Below are 20,514 nucleotides of genomic sequence, written 5' to 3'. Positions count from 1 at the left end.
TGGTCGAGAGGGAGAGTCTTTTATTCATCCATTTATTTTTGTTAATCATAAACTTGGAGGAAACATACAAGAAATAAAGGAAACTCCTCTTTTCAATCAATCTTTTTAATCTTTTAGATATTCAGGGCTTCAGGTTTTGAGTGGTACAGTACTAATACTGAGCTATACTAACTCTAAGCTCTACTGAATGTCATATACTCTTTAGTGAAATGCTTTAATGTTTGAAATGTTCACCGCAAGCTGGAGCCAAACTTCTGGCATTGAAATGTTATGAAGATGTGCCTTTGTTATTTAGCTGTAAGACATTTTTATAATGAGACGTCCTGTATGAAATTCATTTCAAATTTCTGTATGCAAAGGTCAAATGCACTGTTGTTTTTAACCAGCAGGATGTTTGTTCTGATACACACTTGCTGGTGGGAGTCTGTCCAAACACACACAGTGACAGGGCTAACTGTTAGCATCATACGGCTGCTACGTAATTAATGGATTTGAAAACAGAGGTAAGTTTTTCATCATGAGTTTATTGTGATTGTTTGATAGCTGTTGCAGTGTTAGCTCCTGCTGACTGGTCAGACATTGAACTGACCGTTCACCGGGAGGAGAGCCTTTCTGGGTACGGTCCTTCAGCACAGCGTCAGGCAGGGATCACATATCGAAGTGTGGTCATGGACTATCCATGTCGAAATATGATGTGCAAGGTACCAGGGGTGCGTTGGTTGTATGTTAAGCTCTGCCTGTTACATGCATCATTTTTTCAAAATACACTTCTGTTTTCACAGGAAATATCCCATTTCTACAGTCTCTGTCAAAATAAACTCACTATGTCGGTACAACACCGCAAATATATATATTTTTTCTTTAACAAACACACGTGGTTACATTTTGCCAGCACACACACGTGGTTGGGTTAAGTAAAGAAGAACGGGGTTTGTTCTCAAGCCTCCCGGGTGAAAGTCAGCGGTTGTAGGACCCATCTATCACCCCGGACATCCACTGCCTTAACTTTCATTGTCGTCCTGCTGGATTTCCTCCTGACGCCAACATACAAGGACTGCTTTTTTTTCCGTCTGTGTCTGACACCAGAAGTCACTGACCAAGCACCGGATTTCAGCAACTTCGGCGTGAGACCGATTTAATTTGGTGCATTTACACCTGTTCTTAGAGCTGTCTTCGAGCACTTGTGATCCGATCACCCACGCACGTTAATACCAGGTGTGAACAGGGCCGTAGTGTTAGGTCAAGAAAGTAAACCTAATGTCACTGGAGAATATGTCATTTTGTGCTTGTAGAGTTCTAATTTTTAAAAGAAAGAGTGTATAAATTGTGACCCTGGCTGCCAGAGAGGGTTTTGTAGGACCCAATATTTTCAAAGTTTGTCCCAGATTACTGTAGGGACTAAAAGTTGGGATATTTCAGCCTGTGCTGCTTCAATTTTTGACAATCTGAGACAAATCTGTGTCCCACTCAGCTTTATAGACGTACAATACTAGATCACTGGAGTACCCCTTTAACATGTTATTGTCAGTAGCTAACAAGACAGACTGAGCCTTTAATTAAACACTGGTTCACCCAAATTACTAAAAACATTTTCTCACTTACCCAGCTTAGTATGTGACCGTGCTCATAGAGATATCCCCCTTTACAAAGGCCTCCATACAAAAACAATAGAGGTGAATTAAATCTAAGTTGAGGTGCTCACAGCATTGGAAACTCATCTTTTCCTGGTTACTGTGGTTGTTCCTCAGAAAAAGCTGCAAACAACTGAAGTGATATCTACCCTCAAGAATAGCACGGTTGCATTTCTGTTACCTTATAATGAGCCATTTATATCTACGGACAGAGCAGGTCCTCTTCCACGGAGTCCGCCATCTTGTTCTACAGTAGCCCAGAATGGATAAATCAAACACTGGCCCTAGATAGGACCATTTATGTTTTTGTGTCAGCCACCGTTGTTCTCCTACACACTTGGCACACAGGAGGAGTCTGAGTCCTGCAACCTCGCCGCTAGATCTTTCACACTAGACCTTTACAAAATAGGTCACTTCATAGAAATTTACCAAAATGACAAATTCAGCACATACACGTAAGCTGCTGCCGCTATAGTAGCATTGATAAATCCTAAATCCTACACACTAGACCCTTAATGTAACGTGTCGACCGTGTGTTCAGTAAGTTAAAAAATGCTTCTTGTGATTTGGGTGAAGCGACCCTTTAAGCTCTTCCTCTAATTTGGTGAAAAATTACAGAACCAAGTAAAAAAAAAATTCAGATATCCTATAAAAAAAAAAAATCTTAAAATATCATAATGTGTCCCTGCTCCTGGATATTTAATTAGATCTGTGGTTGAATTACTTATTTACACTCATTAACCTTCCATTTACCATTTACTGTGTTTCTTATATATTTATTTCTATTAAAAAAGATTAACTTGAACAGGCTTGTTCGACTTCTGACCAAACCTCTGCCTCTCTGATTAAAAAATATTAAAACGTGCGGTAACAAGTAACATTTATGAATTAATCTGCTTGTTTGCCACTCATTAATTCATTTGATGTTCTGGCACTTTGGATCAAGAACAAGTTCCTCTTGCTGACATGAAAATAAAAAAGAACAAAAAGGTCATTCTGTGTTTAGTCCAATGACAGGTCCGCTGGTTATTTTGTTTCTTCTCGTCTTGGGCTTCTTGGACTTAGTTTGTGTTTTTGTTTCATTAGGACCTCTTCCATCGGATGGCAGAGAAAATGGCATGGAGGAAGTAGAGAAGAGTGGCCATATAGGACATCACCTGGTAACACACGCATACACACACAGACCGATTATTTATTACAAAGCCTGGGAGCCACAGGTGTCAACACACTGATTTAAACGAGACAGAGATGCATGCTGATTTGAATATCCACACAGGATTGCATCAAAGGTGCAAGGTGATATTATATCTTCAGTCCTCCTAGTCATTAAAAATTCATGCTGTGCAGCAACAATTGCTCAAACCCACAGAACTTTATTTCTAAAGCAGATTTATACTTGTGCGTCAGCTCTTTGCAGAGTCTACGCCGTTGCGAGCATTTATACTTGTGCGGTGGTGTGTCTGTGTCACTCTGCAGTTACATTTCCAAAACACTAGTTGGCAGCGGAGGTTTCTGTGAAGTTTTTTTCCAAACACAAGTACACAAATCAGCTTCACTCTAACTTGCAGCATTCACAGACAAACACTTGTCTTTATCTTATTTTTATACAGTCTATGATCTGTACGCATTTTCCCCACCAATACAACATGCTAATGTTATTAGCACAAGCCTATGGCATTTTACATTGTATAAATTAGCCTAGCAGCTAGCGACATTTTCTTCTCATATTAATCCAGGGACAACAGCAACATTTAACAAAGGTAATGTTACAAAATTTGGCTCCATTACAACTCACAAGGTTCACTGACAAAACAACTGTCTCATACTAAACACGTTTTCCAAACAAATACAACATGCTAACGTTATTAGCACAAGCCTATGGCATTTTACATTGTATACATTAGCCTAGCGACAAGAGATTTCCCCTGCTCATATGAAGCCAGGGGCCTGTATCATGAAGCGAGATCAACCTTTCCTGGGTTACCCAGACCTATCCTGGGTTGACTAACCCTAACAGAGGCAATCAGGATAATTGGTATCACGACACTGGATATCAACTCGGTAACTCAACCCAGGGTTGCTTTATCAAGAGCCGTGAACGCGCATGCAGCGGACCAATCACAATCATGAGAGAAGCGCAGTGTCACTGAGCGTCACCACAGAGCGCCGTATGTGAGGGGAAAAACAGTATTTCTCATGAGGATCAGAGATTAATTCTGCTAAAATATGAGGAGGAGAAAAGCAACATTACAGAAAAGGCCAACACCGTGGCAGCTGCAGGACGAGGAAACATGCGTGGCAACGCATAACGGGATGAATAATGTTTCGTTTTAGTTTAGATTAGTTTATTTGTACATAATTTTAAAAACAGACAGTATAAAATTACCAAGATTAAAAAAAGAAAAGTGCCGGAGAGGTTAGATATGGGGTGCCGTTTGTAAAGTGTCTCACGCTGAAAATAACATCAACATTTTGCCACATTTAGCTTCAAACAATATTTAAAAAAGTATTGTGAATTTTTTAACGTCACCTTTTACCACATTTACAGCAATATTTGTTAACTTAGAAATATATTAAATAGTTAAATCTAAATATTAAATGTGGCACCTAAATGTTAAATGTTAAATCTAAATATTAAATCTAAATCTAAATCTAAATATTAAATCTAAATATTAAATCTAAATCTAAATGCTAAATATAAATATAAATGTTAAATCTAAATATTAAATCTAAATCTAAATCTAAATATAAATGTTAAATCTAAATATTAAATCTAAATCTAAATCTAAATGTTAAATATAAATGTTAAATATAAATATAAATATAAATGTTGTCTAGAATATCATGACTTCCCGTCATGACTGGGCTGCATTTCTGTCAGCGGAGTCATTTTTTTCCGAACAGCTGATTGGCCAGTGGGTGGTGCTTTTTATAGGATCAGATTCAACCCTGAACTTACCCTGCTCTGGAGCAGGATAGCCGTTCACAGTAAGTTACCATGGTGATCTACCCCGATAAGAACTGAACCGGCTTCGTGAGACCGAAAACCCAGGGTTAACCCTGAAGTTACCTCGCTAAGACATTAATCCTGCTTCATGATACAGGCCCCAGGATAAATCACACACAAGACTTAAAATGTTATTGTTGTGGAGGCTTTATTGTCTTCACAATTTATTGTTTCTCATCTGTGAAATTAAAGTAAATAAAAGCTTCTTTTGTCGCCTTAATTGAGTTACAGTATATCAGAATATTGTAGTATATCTAAGTATAGCAAGAGGTAGGATGTGTACGTGAGTGTGTTTGACATACCACTGCAGAAATATCCAGTCGGTAGATCTTGAGAAAGCCAGGAAGGCTAGAAATCTGCACAGCCCTGCCTGCCAAAATGGTGATGTATGCCAGAACCACCGACGCACTGAGGTAGAAAACCACTGCCACAAAATGATAACCAACATCCTGAACAGACATAGAGACAAGGGAGAGGGGGTAAATCAATGAGTACTTAGAGGAAGAAGGCAGCAGAGGAAGAACAATCTACGTTACATGCCAAAAAGTATGTGGACGCCCCTGCATGCTGTAGTATTTTTAATATTACAGCATAAAATGATATTCTAGACATCTGAAAACTTCCAGCTTTGTGGATACAGACTGCGGAGGGCCCATCACTCAACACAGCAAGTTTGGTGTGGAAGAGCTTGACCAGCCTGCACAGAGCTCTGCATTCAAAACAACAGATGTTCAGGTACTGTTCAGGCATCCACACACTTTTGGCCATCTATCTATCCACCATTAACCAGGTATCAGCAGGAGGGGGAGAGCGTCTCTCACCAGGGAGGGCCAGATGCTGCTCTGATTGCCTCCGCAGAGGAAGATGAAGAACCAGAGGGTCGTCATTACGAAGCAGAAGACAGACACGAACATCACCCAGCCCAGAGGGTTGGCTGGCTGGACTAGAGTTGACGCCACCAGGATCCACACCAAACCTCCGAACACCTGCAGGAGGTTGATGAGAGGGAGATGATTACATTTTCGTTAGCTGGTGTACAATCTCATGATAAATTAATACAGCTGGTCAACCATATAGAACAATTAGCAGTTTCTTAGATTACTGGAGTTTTTCATCTTGCCTAAACTTCCATCCGATTTTTTTGGCCACTGGATGGCAGAAGACATAAGCTGTGAACACAGCGTTGGCATATCATTGCCTTTCCTGTTTTACTTTGAAACTCACATCTCCTCTGGTTTCAGATCACTTCACTTCCTGCCCCTGTGTGTTTTCCCTCCCTTTTGATGACTTCACCTGTGTCTGACTGTCTGCCCCGCCCTGGTTAGCCTCACCTGTGTCTCGTTATCCTTCCTCCTCTCGCCAGAGTGTTTAGTGTGTGTCTTGTTTTCTTTCAGTGCCAGTTTAGCTCCTTGTGTGTCTAGTGTTCCAGCTTTTTGTTTCCCAGTGTCCTTTTCTTGGTTGTTTGGATTTAGAGGCCGTTTACACGTTGCCGGCTATTTTCATAAACGGACATTTCACCGTCTCCATTTTCAAAAAGATCTTCGTTTACACTTACCCGTGTATATATACACAAGAGCATGCCAAACCTGTAGGTGGCAGTGTAACGAGAAGCTCAAGCCTTCCATGTATCCATTGTCACCATAGCAACATAGGTCGCACTTCTGACACAGGCGCAAGTTCCGGCGCATACTGTGACGTCGGCTGCCTATAACTCCGTTTATCTCCGTTTATCTCAGTTTACATGCAAACGCGCAACCGGAGTTTTCCAAAATCTCCACTCTGGCCGGAGTTTTTAGAAAGACTCGTTTTCAGGGGAGAAATCTCCGTTTGCGTGTAAACAAAGGGCACAAACGAAGGAAGATGTCTCCGTTTATCAAAATCACCGTGTACGTAGAAACGGCCTCTCAGCTTGTTGATTGTCTCTGCCTCTGCCTCATCCCTATTGGGTTTGTTTGCCTCCACTGATTGTCCTGTGTATCGAAACTTCCTTTTGACCAGTAAAGACTGTGTTATTTTACCCAAACTGTCTCCATAGTCGGGTGTTTGAGTCCACCCTCACCCAGTTCACCAGTTGTTAGAGAATACTTTGTTTTTAGGTTCATATCCTTAAGTTTAGGCAACAAAAGCACATGGTTAGGTTTGGAAACATACGTCATGGCTTGGCCAAAATATGCTCAGGTGCTACTGACATCATGTAACGTCACGTGACGTACATCACGACTGTAGCATGCTACCCATATTGGGTTTGTTTGACCCCTCCCACTTGACCCATACACACTTTCTCACTCTTCAAATTTCACAGTGACAGCCTTGGTACAGTGAGGATATATATTTTATTTTCTTAATATCTTAATTTTTTTTTTTTTATCTTTATTTTTTATTTTATGTACATTTTCATTTCCATTTCATTTAATTTTATTCATTGCTATCTTATTCTTACTTCTTATAATTCTCCGTTCTTTACATCAGAGCGACCTTAATGAATCACAATTTCCCTTTCAGGGATGAATGAAGTATTTTTGATTCTGATTTATACTACAGTAGTTTCCCCAAACTACAGTCAGCTGGCGCGTGTCATAACACTGCAAAAGATGCATCTGTGCATCAGTAGCTATGTTTCCATCCAAAAGTGTTTTGAATCATTGGGAATTTTGGTGAAAACTACGAACTTGCATGAGTTTTCAGCAGAACTGGAAACAAAGTCTCGCATTCTTCTTTTCTGGCGGCTGGCAACCAGCTTGTAAATGCATTACTGCCTTCCCAACCTGGAGTGTGGATGTCACCATGGAGAGAGGTGCGCTACGTCAGACTTAATTCGAACATAACTGTTTCCATCCCCCGTTTTGCAAATCAACATTTTTTCGAATCAACCAAAACCCGGCTAAAGCGAGCATATTTTAGTTTGTGCGAATCAGGAGATTTTAATTCAAATTTTGGCGTTTCCATCATAATTTTCTGATGCAATACTTCTAGATGTGCATCTAAACAGGCTGATGGAAACATGACTTGTGTATGACGCAGACGTCCACTGGCAAAATGGCGGTATTTAATGAGTTAAGTTGTTGCCCGCCGCGTCAGCAACTGCTGCTGCCCGTTGTGTATCATACCATCATGAAAGGTGCCTCTGACATCATACTTACTACTGTCTTACTGACATCATAGTGGTATTTGACAAGTTGGGAGTAAGAACAGTTTGGCTAAACAGGTAGTGTACACTGGATTTTAACCAATACAATGACAATGCTGTGAGAGTGAACTAAAACAATAAAGTTGTGGGCCAGACAGCTAAAAACTATCAGCCGAGCAAAGCTGCAAGACTCAGGTGATAATTCTCTGTATGCTCATCACTAAGACTCACCCCTTTAACGTTTTATGACACTGTGTTTTGATAGATCTTTAGGAAAGAAAGTGATTATAGCCACTTTTAGGTGGCACTCAACAGAAACAGAAACTCAGTGTAGTAGCATCAGAGACATCCTGATGTTAAGTCCCTAGCAGGGGTCGCCTTTTTAAAAACACTGGAAGCTTCATTTCCCATTATGCAAGTCAACTGCATCTTTAATTAGACCCTCACTGAATATCTGTGTCTTTCAAATTGAACAAACACAGTTATACATTTTGATTTGTAGTCTCCAAGCCCTTTGGCTATTTTTCTGATTTCAGAAAGCTCCCCCAGTGCCTCATATGTAGAAAATAAAACTGGTCATGCCCTTTTAAAATACAGGCTGAGCTTAGGGAATACAATTCAAAAACACACACACAAACATAATGTTGGCACTGTTGGGTGTATTTTCAGTCTCTCTCTCTCCTCCCTTAACAAACAGTCTGCTTGAAAGAGAGTTTGGCATTTAGATAGAGCATGAACCTCCACCATTTGTTCCTCGATAAGAGGCACTTTGAAATGCTTTACTGTAGATACTGTGCACAGGAAAACCATTAAGTGTCCTTTATTTCTTATTGTGCAATAAGAATTTCTCCTGCTGCTGTAGCACTGAGACATCTTAACAGAGCAGAGTTATTGTAAATGTCGACAGGTGAACTGTCTTTGATTTTCTCCAGTTGGGCAGTTAAGAGCTGCACACACAGACCTCACAGGTGTTTCTGCCACTCAGTCAATCACCATTAAGTCCTCAAGGATCAGGTCTGCAGGAGCAGAGCGGGAGCAAACACTTGCAGGAGCACATTCGGCGTCAAGCAGCTTTGCTTTCCCGAAACTGCAGCGACAAATAAACCTCTCTGCTTCTCATGTAAAGGTGTTCACACATGTGGAGAACATACCTGTCCTACAAACCAAAAGGCCCCTTCCTATTTTACACTTCCTGTTACACAGTAATATTTTGTGGCACATAACATTCACAGTCACACCTTTAACAGTGACTGTTAAACTTGAGTAAACAGGATAGTATTTTTGGCACCAGTTCATCCACTGTTGTGTCTTTGTCAATAGAAATTATTCAGATGATGTAACTGAAGTGAGACTGATCAGCTGTACTACATTAACCTTCTCAAGCTTACATAGACAAAGAAACGCCTGGACAGAGTTTTAGATTTCTTCCATTTCTGAGTTTATTCTTTCAGTCCGTATCAAGTTTCATACATCGTATGACTCAGGAGAATCTATCCTTTCTTTCTGCTGCAGTGTAAAGTCATTATTATGCATTAGCTTTGTGTTGGCACTCCATATTTGACATTTAACAAAAAAAATTTTTTGAATAACTTCATAGTCAGCTGGGGGAAAAGTTGTTTTTAGGTGTTTTGAGCTCCATGTGAAGTTTAGTGCAAATATAACCATAGGTACTGCAGTATTTTTATTACTTAAGTTACTGTGTTATTAATTAATAGGTACCTCTTACTATATAATGACGAAAACTCTGTGTCTGTGTGTGTCTGTGTGTGTGTTCCATGTTTTTCTCCTCACTGACTTGCTCAATCCATGTGAAATTTGGCACAGTGGTAGAGGGTCATGGGAGGATGCCAATGAAGCAATATTACATCAATTGGCCAAAGGTGGGCGCTATAGCAACCGATTGAAATTGCAAACTTTGAACAGGCATATCTCATGCCCCGTAGAGACATGAAACTTTGCACAGAGATGCCTCTCCTCATGAGGAACACATTTGCCTCAAGAACCCATAACTTCCGCTTATATAGATTTTCGAATTTTTTGATAAACACTTCAAATGGATCTCTTCCTAGGAAGTTTGAGCGATCTGCATGAAACTGGGTGAACATAATCTAGGGACCAATATCTAAAGTTCCCTCTTGGCAAAAGTTGGAAAACTTAGTAAAACTGAGCTTCTATAAGGCAATGAATATTGCGGAGGGCGTGGCTCATCACATAAAGGTGTAGAACATCTCAAGGGTTTCACCCATCACCACGCAACTTTGTAGGCATATGACCACACATAATCTGAGGGGACCCCTCCATTATTGACCCCATCAAACAAAATGGGGGCGCTAGAGAGCTCATTTCTTATCTAGGCCTAACCGCCATATGGATTTCTGTTATGTACTTCATGGAATTGGCGGTTGGTGGTGGTTAATTTACATTACATACAATGCTTTAAAGTTTAAGATTTTTTGCATTTTTGGTATTTTTTGCCTATATATGACAGGACAGTGAAGCATGACAGGAAGGATGGGAGAGAGAGAGAGCAAGGAAGACATGCAGCAAAGAACGAAGGCCGGATTCCAACCCACACCGCTGCAACAAGGGCTAGCCGCACCTTTCCCAAGTCAATACAACATATAAACACTTCAGATCTGCCTTTCAGCGTGCTACCTCAACTACTAATGTACAGTTTTAGCCCACTAACTATCCCACTATTGGCAATGGTACTACTGTACTTTCAATAAAGCAATCGTACTATCAAATCCACAAAACACTGTCTAAATACATTGCTCTTCTTAATGGGTTCAGTTGACTATTTAATCTGCAATTTCCTATGACCTGTATCCCAAACACACACCATGTGAAACTGTACGTGGGCAACTGTGCACTCAATGGGTATGGACTAATTAATAATAGTTTGTATATTGTTTCATTTGTATTTTCATGTGCAGTGTTTAAGTGGAGTCATTGTGTTCATTTGGTTATGAGCCAATTGGTTCCTATCTGCCCCTGTTTTGTGGGGACAGGTAAGAGTGATACACAAGAGAGAGGGAGTACTCAGTACTGTCTTGCCGTGTTGGTAATAATTAAATGAGGAAGACGAAAATACAAATGTCGTAGCCTGCTTATTACTCACAGCCTGAAGAACTAGGGAACACCAATAATCAGGAAAAGAGGGTTACATAAATATCGCCATTTGTTGGATATTGTTCTGGGTATTTGTTCAGTAGACAAAGAAATGATAATATTTTTTGGTGCTTTTGGAGCCTGCAGCTGCTATGGTATTACTTCAGCTGCAATACAGCGATCCAGGACTTGAAAACAAATGTGGACCAGGGGTGGGGTGGCCACTGGCCCTACCCTACTTCCTACTCCTAAGCAATTTGAGTCAGCTCTGACTGTCATAAAGGCACCATCCATACCGCAGAAAATCTCATGGTTCAGACGCAATTTAAAGCTTGTTTCCATCATAAATGGTTTCAAAGTTAGCATGTGTAGCACTGATGCTGCCATTTCCAAATATAACTTCGGAAATGCACATGCACTCTTAAACTCCACATGTAAAAGTGGAGTGGAAGACATTATTTTTTCTCGGTAAACTGTTTCTCTGTAAACTGTCCCACTCAGTTGTGTAAACACGGTGAGTTCAGAGTCAGGAGAGTCTCTTTTTAGCTCAGCAATGAAAATTCAAACTGACCACATGAGAAGAATGTGCCACGCCCAGAATTCAACAACACGCCTGCAGGTAGTTCAAATATTTCTCAACCGTGACACATTCATTTAACCCTAAAAACTCTGAATTTCACTTCAGATTTTCCATGTTGGTAACTTTGAACATTAAAGTGCACCAACAACACTTCATTAAAGCTATGTGATTACACTGTTTTTCTTTTCCTGGTTTTAATCTTGAACATTTTTATTTGATCAAATGTATTTTATTTTAGAAACTTTGCAGCCTTCAATAAGAATTTAAAATGATGCTCTGTGGGTTTAAACCACATAACACACAGAGTAAAATAGTTGAGTAAAATATGTATGTTTTTAGATTAACAAAATCACATATGCTACAGGAGATGAAGCTTTTTGTGACATTATATTGTTTATAATGGGAAAATGTGCTTATGATTTAATAGGTAATACATTATCTGATCTTAATTACCCAGAGTTTAAAATACTTTATCCACAACAGCTGATGTTAAATGAGTGATAGTTTTACTACTTTTGAATTAGAGTATTTTTACTGATGAGAAAATAAACTGTGATTAAAGGGCCAGTGTGTAAACTGGGTTGAAAACAGTGACATCAGTGGTCAAATTCTAGATTGCAGGGCTCACTCGCTCACACCTCCCGTCGGGTAAATGACAGCGGCCTCGTAGGGACAAAAAGCCTTGCGCACGAGTTTTTCAGGAGTAGGTCTATCTAGCGACGAGGTGAATGTTTATGTAGAAATCTAAACCATGTTACGATATTGTAATGAATCCCTCACGAGCAGGAGACCAGAGGAGCGTTCGGGAAAAAGGCCCGTTTATTTGAGCACTCCAGAAACTCCGGTAACACTACAGGGGGTAAAAGACTCCGTCCCAAACTCTGACTCTTCTAGCGTAACACACACGCTGCAAAATTTTACACACATACTCGTTTACCATACTGAGTGGGGACCCCTCCCCTCTCTGCTCCACCAATCTCCAGCCCGCACACTGACTGACAGCGTAGCCGGTAAACAGAGCTCAGCTGTTTATTTAGCCTAGCAATATCTCCGGACTATAGTAGCTGCAATGGACGACTTTGAACGCGATTTTGAAGAGTTTCTTGTAGCGGACACAGACCCAGAGCCATACCTGTTTGAGCCGGAGCATACAGATGAGGAACTCCATGTGTTTGATGCTGAGCGGGCGAGAAGAGAGGCTGAATGCACAGAATGGGATTCGGTGCTACTGCTGCCATCGTTGGGGAGATATATCATCAGGAGGAAAAGCGCCGCAGAGAGTGCATCACAAGGAGTGAAGTTGCGTCTTCTTTTCTTCGCAGATGACGGTTCGGGTTCATTCTCTCCTGTTGCGTGGTAAGTGTGGTCCATTCGCAAACTTTATAACTAAAAAAACTTTTCACTACTCTCTATTGACGAACTACTAACACTCTCTGCTGTTTCCTCCTCCTCCTTCCTTCCTTCCGCTGTCTTCGTTGGTTCATTTATACACGCGAAACGCGTTCTCTGGCTGGCTGGATTGTCCGCTCGGTCTGCCTTACATACATGGCGGCGCAAGATGGCGACCTCTCTAAAGCAAGGCCCTTGCTATATATATATATATATATATATATATATATATATATAAGCATAATTATAAGGCTACGAAAACCAAACAAATTTTATTTTATAGCGATTATACACTTGTATAAACATATTAATGGGTAGAATATTCAGATTCAGATTCAGATTGACAATAAACCATGCCAAATATTACACACTGGCCCTTTAAGTGTCACTTAAATAAAGAAACTCAAAGGCTGCCTGTCAGGTGCTGACTTAAATTCTCTGTCATTTCATGACAGCAGGACAAATTGCTGATGTCACAGTGATGAGCCAGTTGAAATGTCACTGCCTCGGCCTGTCAGTGATTCCATTATTACATACCACATCCAGTCATTTCCATGACCGTCACTTTACATTCCAGCCTTTGATGGGAGAAAGCCACATTAGTCAAACACAGGATAGTGTTCGAGCACAGCACGCTGAAAAGGTGCGATACAGAGGTGAGCAAACACAGGTCATTACTGTGAAAACACGGCATTACCTAATACAAACATGACTTTAAGCTATCACATGTAGCGTTATCTGCAAATATTGTGTAAGCCTTATCTCCGTATCAGACTTATCTTTCCCCATACCAGAGGAACATTATCCATATATTTCTATCACATTCCAGGTAAAAGGGAATTGGCCTGCAGCCCAGTTAAGGTCCTCTGAAAATCTGTGTTTAAAGAATCAAATAGTTTCTGCTCTAATCCACGTCTTTGGTGATGATTTACAAGTTCTAAACAATTCTTGTATCACTACATAGTAGCTAAATATGATACATTTGGTGGAGTTATGTGAAGAACGTAGATCCATGATCAATTAATGTAAGCTGCTGCTGGAGGGGTTTGGTTTTAAAGGCATTTAAATTTTTTATTTTTTTTACTTTGGGTTGCCATTGGACTTTCATGATAACTTTTCAAAGATGACTACAGTCACTGTCCTCCACCCACGAGGCCGTTCATGCCAACCAGGTGAGCATTTCATAGTCAAGAGGTAGATTTTCAGTGGAATCCATCCATCCATTTTCATCCACCTATCCTGGGCCGGGTCGTGGGGGCAGCAGGCTGAGCAAAGCACCCCAGACGTCCCTCTCCACAGCAACACTTTCCAGCTCCTCCTGGGGGACCCCAAGGTGTTCCCAGGCCAGATGAGATATGTAATCCCTCCAGTGTGTTCTGGGTCTGCCCCGGGGCCTCCTACCAGTGAGACGTGCCCAAACAGTTGCCCAAACCACCTCAACTGACCCCTTTCAACGCGAAGGAGCAGCGGCTCTACTCCGAGCTCCCTCTGGATGTCTGAGCGCCTCACCCTATCTCTTAGGCTGAGCCCAGACACCCTTCTGAAGTAACTCATTGTATCCCCGACCTCATTCTTTCAGTCACTACCCAGAGCTCATGACCATTAAACTCACAAGTCAGTCTTTAGGCGCTTTGCTTAACTAAAGACTGATGTCTTTCTCCCTGATTTTGTGTTTAAATGGGCGGATACAATTTCAGTACGTTGCAGAACCAATAGTAAATCTGCAGGGCGGTCCTTTGGTGGCTCGCTGAAATCTTGTGCTCGTAAACATAGTCCGACTGTGTTAAAAGTTTTAAACAAAGTCGCTGTAAGTCCTTCATTTCTGAGCACACGTTTGATAAAACAGAGTTAAATCTCCTGGCATCCATTTTCAAGCTCTTTGTGTGTTTGTTTCCTTGCGGATGAGGAAAGGAGGAGCGCACATTTCTGGGAAGGCGTGTCCTTTTAAAAAATGCAAGAGGCGTTGCTTTGTTGCCGGCTGTTTTCCGGTGTGTTAAACACACTTTAGAAAGGATTGTCCCCAGACTATCAGAAGGCAGAGATCTCTGATTGTCTGGTGGCGAGACTACATGACCATAGGTGAGGGTTGGGACGTAGATGGACCAGTAAATCGAAAGCATCGCTCCCTCTTCAGCACCTGCATCACTGCAGGAGCCGCACCAAACCGCTAATCATTCTGCCCTCACTTATGAACAAGACCTGAGATACTTGAGCTCCCTCGCTTGAGGCAGTAACTCTCGCGGACAGTGGAATATTCCTTTAAATAGACTGACCCCATCCTACAGCAGCCCATATGACCTCAGCTCAGTGTGTTTTACAAAACTGCCAACTCAAACAGCACTCTACGTACATGTTGTTGCACTGTCAGCAGTCTTGTTCATCTCATGTATTTATTCATGTAGCAGACTTTCACACCAACTCTGTCTCTTAGAAATTACATTTATGTGCAACTAATTTGAAATAGCAAATATGTTTTGAGGGGAAAGTGATGCAGAGCAAAATGTTGCTAAGCATGTATATGGCAAGTTGCAAAAATGTTGACACTGAAGTATCAACAAAATGTTCACAGACAGCGTCTTTGAGTTGTATTTCACACACACAAAATGGGCAATCTTGAAATATAGTATCCACTCATAGTTACTACAACATTTTATTTATTGGATTTTTTTATTATTATCGAGTCTTTGAACAGAAAATCCTGCACACTCAACACTCATATATTTTCTGATGCACCTGCATCTGAGAGAGTTGGATATGCAAATATCTCTCTTCAAACAGTTGGATTTTTTATTCAAATTTCCCAACATCACGATCTTTCCCTCACCTTAACCACAGTGCATTTGTTGCCTAAACCTAAGACAAGAGTTTGAGTGCAAACTTGAAGTTCTGCTGTCAGGGTCCTGCACTTCGCACACCCTCCATCCTCCTCAGACACCTTCCTGTGAAGCCTACACACTACATGAATGTATAGTTTCACTACTCTGAATATAATCCAGCCAGTGATTACGTTGCCACAGTGACATAATTAAGAAGCAGTTTAGTAACGTACAAAGGTGATTTCAAGGAGACAACATTGTTCCACGCAGATAAAAAAAAAGTGTTGTGAAATTGTGTGATTAGAAAAGCATTACCACATCATCCATATCAACATGCGTCTTTTCATTCTGAGCTTTCTTTGTTTGCAATTGCTCCATGATCCAGTTTCACTACAGTATAAACGACACTGGACAGCAGCCCAAAAAAAGCTGCCGAGCGAACTCGTCTGTCAGTCACCCTCCCTGCCCTCACCTTCCCTTTCTGTATCCGTGTAGGTTCAGATGTACAATGCCAACTCTGACCAGCACAGTAAACACTACCAGTACATTTCCATACTTGAGCAGCAGGTTATTTGTGAAAAGGTGTGCTGGCTGGCAGCCAGAGAAAAAGACCCAAGCCAACACGTAAACCCTGTAAGTAGATGGTTGGTTTAGATTTACACCTGCCTCTGCAACTAAAGCTGTTTTTCCACCTGTGTCACACCGATTTAATCTTTAGTTCCCTGTACACAAACTGCAAAGCTCTGTAGTATAGTTTCTGAAGGATTCATTTATATAGGAGCTTTATGTGTGCAATAAAATATGAACTCTTAATGGATCCAAGGTGGGACGTTGTCTCATACTCCGCCTTTAGGACAGATGTAAGAGATATGTAAGAAACGTGAGGTTTCAGAAGTTTCCAACAATAAAAGAGTTGACAGTTTTCCCCTGAAGAAGAAAAGCTGTGTCCTAAATTCACAAGAGAAAATATGATAAACTGACATGATCCAGTTTTGATAGGAAAACCAGATCTGGGTTAGCCAGGGTTCACGCTGCGAGGGCAACCTCAACTCCCTCTTTCTCTCATTGTCTTAATTTCTTAATCTCTTTCCTGTCCATTTACAGATCAAATAAAATGCCATCAAAAAGATTTGGTCTTAAAGTAAGCAATGACAAATTTAACTTCTGTTAATAAGGGAATTACGTTGTCCAAATACATTGTGAATTTGAAACATTAACAAACATGATATTGTAGATTAAAGGATTAGAAAAGTCCTCCAAACTGCTGTAAATGGAAAAAAGAAAACATTTGATATCTGTAAAATGTAAAAAGGTCCTGACAGCAAAGAATTAAACTAAGATACAATGAAAAAGAGGCCAAATGGTCATTAGCTGAGTGGTTAGTTCGTATTTTAGAACTTAACATGCATCAGCTTTGGAGAGGCACCTTCCTTCCTGACCTTGTGGATCCAACTTCAAAGAGTAAATCCTGCAGGAAACAGTGGTTGTAAATACTCTTTAATAGTCTGGACATTGCTTTTTGTGACCTGCAGTGCTGGAAATTTTGAGCATATTAAAAAAAAGATTGTACTACAACTGTATCGTTTCAAATATTGTTACATCGCCATGACTTTCAGTGCCAAGAAAAAACTTGTGGAAGCTACTTTTCTGTCTGTGATTGATTTCGGTGACATACTGTATGCATGCAACCTCCTCCCTTTTACGTGGCCTTGATTCAGTGTACAATGCGTCTCTACGCTGTATTACAAATGCAAAGTCCCACACTCATAACTGCATTCGGACGTTATTGACCACTCACGGACAACAGCAACTGCTCCCTTCTGTGTGTCAGCTCTGGTAGTTAGCAGCTACGCTTCTCCAGGTGGTTGCTTTTAAATGAACCCTTGGTTATAACAGATCTGACAACTGACAACTGCATTCTCCTACTCTGCACCATGGACATGGAACAATCTTCACAAAGATCTAAAATTAGAGATGATAGACACGTGTGCTTGTTTTTCTTGAGAGTGCAATATTTTTGATAAGCTGTTGTTTTATTGTGGATTTTTTGTATTTTATATTGCAGCCAGGTCTCTCTTGTAACAGAGATTTCGGTCTCAACAGGACTTCCTGGTTAAATAAAGTTGAAATAAACACTTTATGGGAAATCTCGATTACTCTCTGTTAAAAGAAAACTAATAATTGTCATTCCAGTAAATGTATTGCATCACAGACCTCTCATATACTTATAAAACACTTCCAATCTGCAGCTAATAAAACAAGTGACTTAATGCTGTGTGACTTTCTCACATGATATTTTGCTTTTTGTTGCTAAATCCTGTTACGGTTTCTGTTTTCTGGTTGCTATGGCAACCTGTAGTTTGTTTGTTTTTTTGCCAGAAACAATTTGCCCTACGGGAACAACTGTCAGTATGACAGTATGGTTGCAAAGTTTGCTCACTTGTAATCCTGTGCCAACAATCATTAATAAGAGGAGCCGTAACCTCCTCGTTAACCCGTTTCATCAGCCTGTCCTTTCAAGCCAAACCTATCAGCTCCTCTAATCTTCACAGCTGGTTTAGCAGGCACTCTGTCGGCCTCACTGATCAAACACTGATGCCCGCCGACCGACATAACAAGACGAGGCAGATTCCTATCTGAAACAGAGACCCGCCTCGGTGGAGCAATGATGGGGAGTCAGACAGAGAGTCAAGGAAACAAGATCGTAATCTAAATGGTGCTGACCCGAGGGAGTTGGGATGATAGGGGCGAAAGAGGCAAATAAGATAGAGAGGAAAAAGATCAATAACTCAGACGGCTGAGCAAATGGAGAGACTAAAAGGGTTTTGAATGGCAAAGAGTAGAAACAGGGACCCCCCAAATTAAAAGCAAAATGACAATGATCAGACTCACAAACTCAGGGATGAAGAACACATCAGGAATGGAGGTAAAGATCCTGCCGCCTGTGGGCAGAACATCACCCGAGGTGGTGGAAGCCATAGTCCAAACACCGTCTGTGTGTGTGTGTGTGTGTGTGTGTGTGTGATTTCCTCTAGAATGAGATGTGCAACCTGTTTTAATCTGCTTTTTAAAGGCCGTCTGTCTCTCTAACCCCTCTCCCTCCCTCCCGCACCTCCCTCTGCCTCTCCTCCACTCCACCTACCCATCCATTCCTCTGGTCGAAACTACCTGTTTGACAGGTGCTTTTTTGCTTTGTTTGTGCAGCGGGAGGATGTCTCTGGTTCTAGTGTGTGTTTGTGTGTGTGTGTGTGTGTGTGTGCGCTTCTGTGTGCAGTTTTTATGTGTTTCTCTCGGCCCTCATGTGTTTATAGTGTTTGTGTGTCTCTGTAAATGGCAACCACTCGTTTACATGCACGCAGAAAAGTGGCTGTGAGGCAACTACTGCAGGATTCATGTGGGATATAGAAGGTGCAGGTCAACATCATTCAACACAGACACTCAATCTGCACCAGAATATATATGTATAATTAGTTTATTCATTGTTTTTTTCTTATGTTAATGAACTTTATTTTAATGTAATGTGTATGGATTCTCACCATATCAAAGGATCCAGGTTATCTCTTTGCTACTTTAGTTTTATTTGATAATAGTTTTATTGTGCAGCACCACTTAAACAGCAATTGCATCAAGGCCATTGAGCTCCAAACAAACCCAAGCAAGACTCGTTGTCTCTTAAAGGTTCAGTGTGTCGGATTAAGGCGGATGTACTGGCAGAAATAGGTAAGGTAAGGTTAACTCTAATGTGCCCGAGGGGGCAATTTGAGCTACACACAGTAGTCATAAGTACAACAAAACCGACAGTACAATACAAACACACACACAGAGTCCAGTATCACACACTGTCAGAGGTAACACCAGTGATCTTACAGCACAACTTGACCACTTTTTCCAACTTCTTCTTGTCTTTACGGCTCAGATTACCAAACCAACACACAATGCTAAAAGAAAGAACATCATCAATTAACAGATTCATCCAGATCTAAAATAAAATGAGTGTGTAGTCGCCTGAAAATTAGCCGTTTATATCTAGGGAACTTTAAACATCAGTGTTTTTGATGCGATTTGGAAAGCTGCCGTGTTGTTGGGATGTTGGTGATGCTGATGCCTTTGTTTGAGATTCAGAGGCTCATGGGAGCTGAGTAAATTATCTCTTAATGGATCAATGATATAACAGAGCTGGATGTGGCTTGGATGTGGGTTGAGGGTCGAGTGGATGAGGGATGAAGGGTTGAAGGTTGAAAGGATGAAGGGATGAAGGGTTGAGGGTTGAGTGGATGAGGAATGAAGGGATGAAGGGTTGAAGGTCGAATGGATGAGGGATGAAGGGTTGAAGGTTGAAAGGATGAAGGGATGAAGGGTTGAGGGATGAAGGGTTGAAGGTTGAAAGGATGAAGGGATGAAGGGTTGAGGGATGAAGGGTTGAAGGTTGAAAGGATGAAGGGATGAAGGGTTGAGGGTGGAGTGGATGAGAAATGAAGGGATGAAGGTTGAAAGGATGAGGAATGAAGGGTTGAGGGTCGAGTGGATGAGGAATGAAGGGTTGAAGGTCGAAAGGATGAAGGGTTGAGGGTTGAGGGTCAAGGGTCGAATGGATGAGGGATGAAGGGTAGCAGGGATGAGGGTCAAGGGCCAGATGGATGAAAGGTTAGGGATGACAGGGTAAGGATGAAGGGATGTAGAGTGAGGAATGAAGGTATGAGGGTTGAGGGATGAAGGCTGGGTTTCTGGGTAGCTGGCAAGCACGGTGATGAACGTGTTGAGTCAAAGGCAGGAACACAGGAGGGATCCCAGGAGTGAGACTGAATGGGGGAGTTGTCTCTTCGTGAGCTCGGCTTCAGATAGAGCCCCAACTG

General features: G+C 41.2%; 1 protein-coding gene across 2 annotated transcripts; it reads right to left on the bottom strand.

Annotated features, from left to right (window-relative positions):
• Positions 1-18,706, bottom strand: LOC125903301 (myelin and lymphocyte protein-like). 2 transcript variants are annotated; one of them, XR_007451285.1, is made up of 5 exons: positions 18,554-18,706; positions 5,460-5,624; positions 4,941-5,087; positions 1,781-2,788; positions 1-1,724 (listed from the first exon to the last, which is right to left on the bottom strand). XR_007451285.1 is itself a non-coding variant. In XM_049600134.1 (4 exons), exons 1-4 carry the CDS (start codon positions 18,638-18,640, stop codon positions 2,714-2,716), a joined length of 474 nt encoding a protein of 157 aa, XP_049456091.1. In that variant the 5' UTR covers positions 18,641-18,706; the 3' UTR covers positions 1-2,713. The 2 variants fall into 2 exon arrangements, 1 of the variants encoding a protein (XP_049456091.1); XM_049600134.1 differs by having other exon boundaries at positions 1-2,788.
• Positions 18,707-20,514: the final 1,808 nt, after the last annotated feature.

Source organism: Epinephelus fuscoguttatus, linkage group LG16 (assembly GCF_011397635.1).
Source record: "Epinephelus fuscoguttatus linkage group LG16, E.fuscoguttatus.final_Chr_v1".
In the NCBI taxonomy this organism is placed as follows: Eukaryota; Metazoa; Chordata; class Actinopteri; order Perciformes; family Serranidae; genus Epinephelus; species Epinephelus fuscoguttatus.
This window is presented reverse-complemented; position numbering and strand designations above follow the sequence as displayed.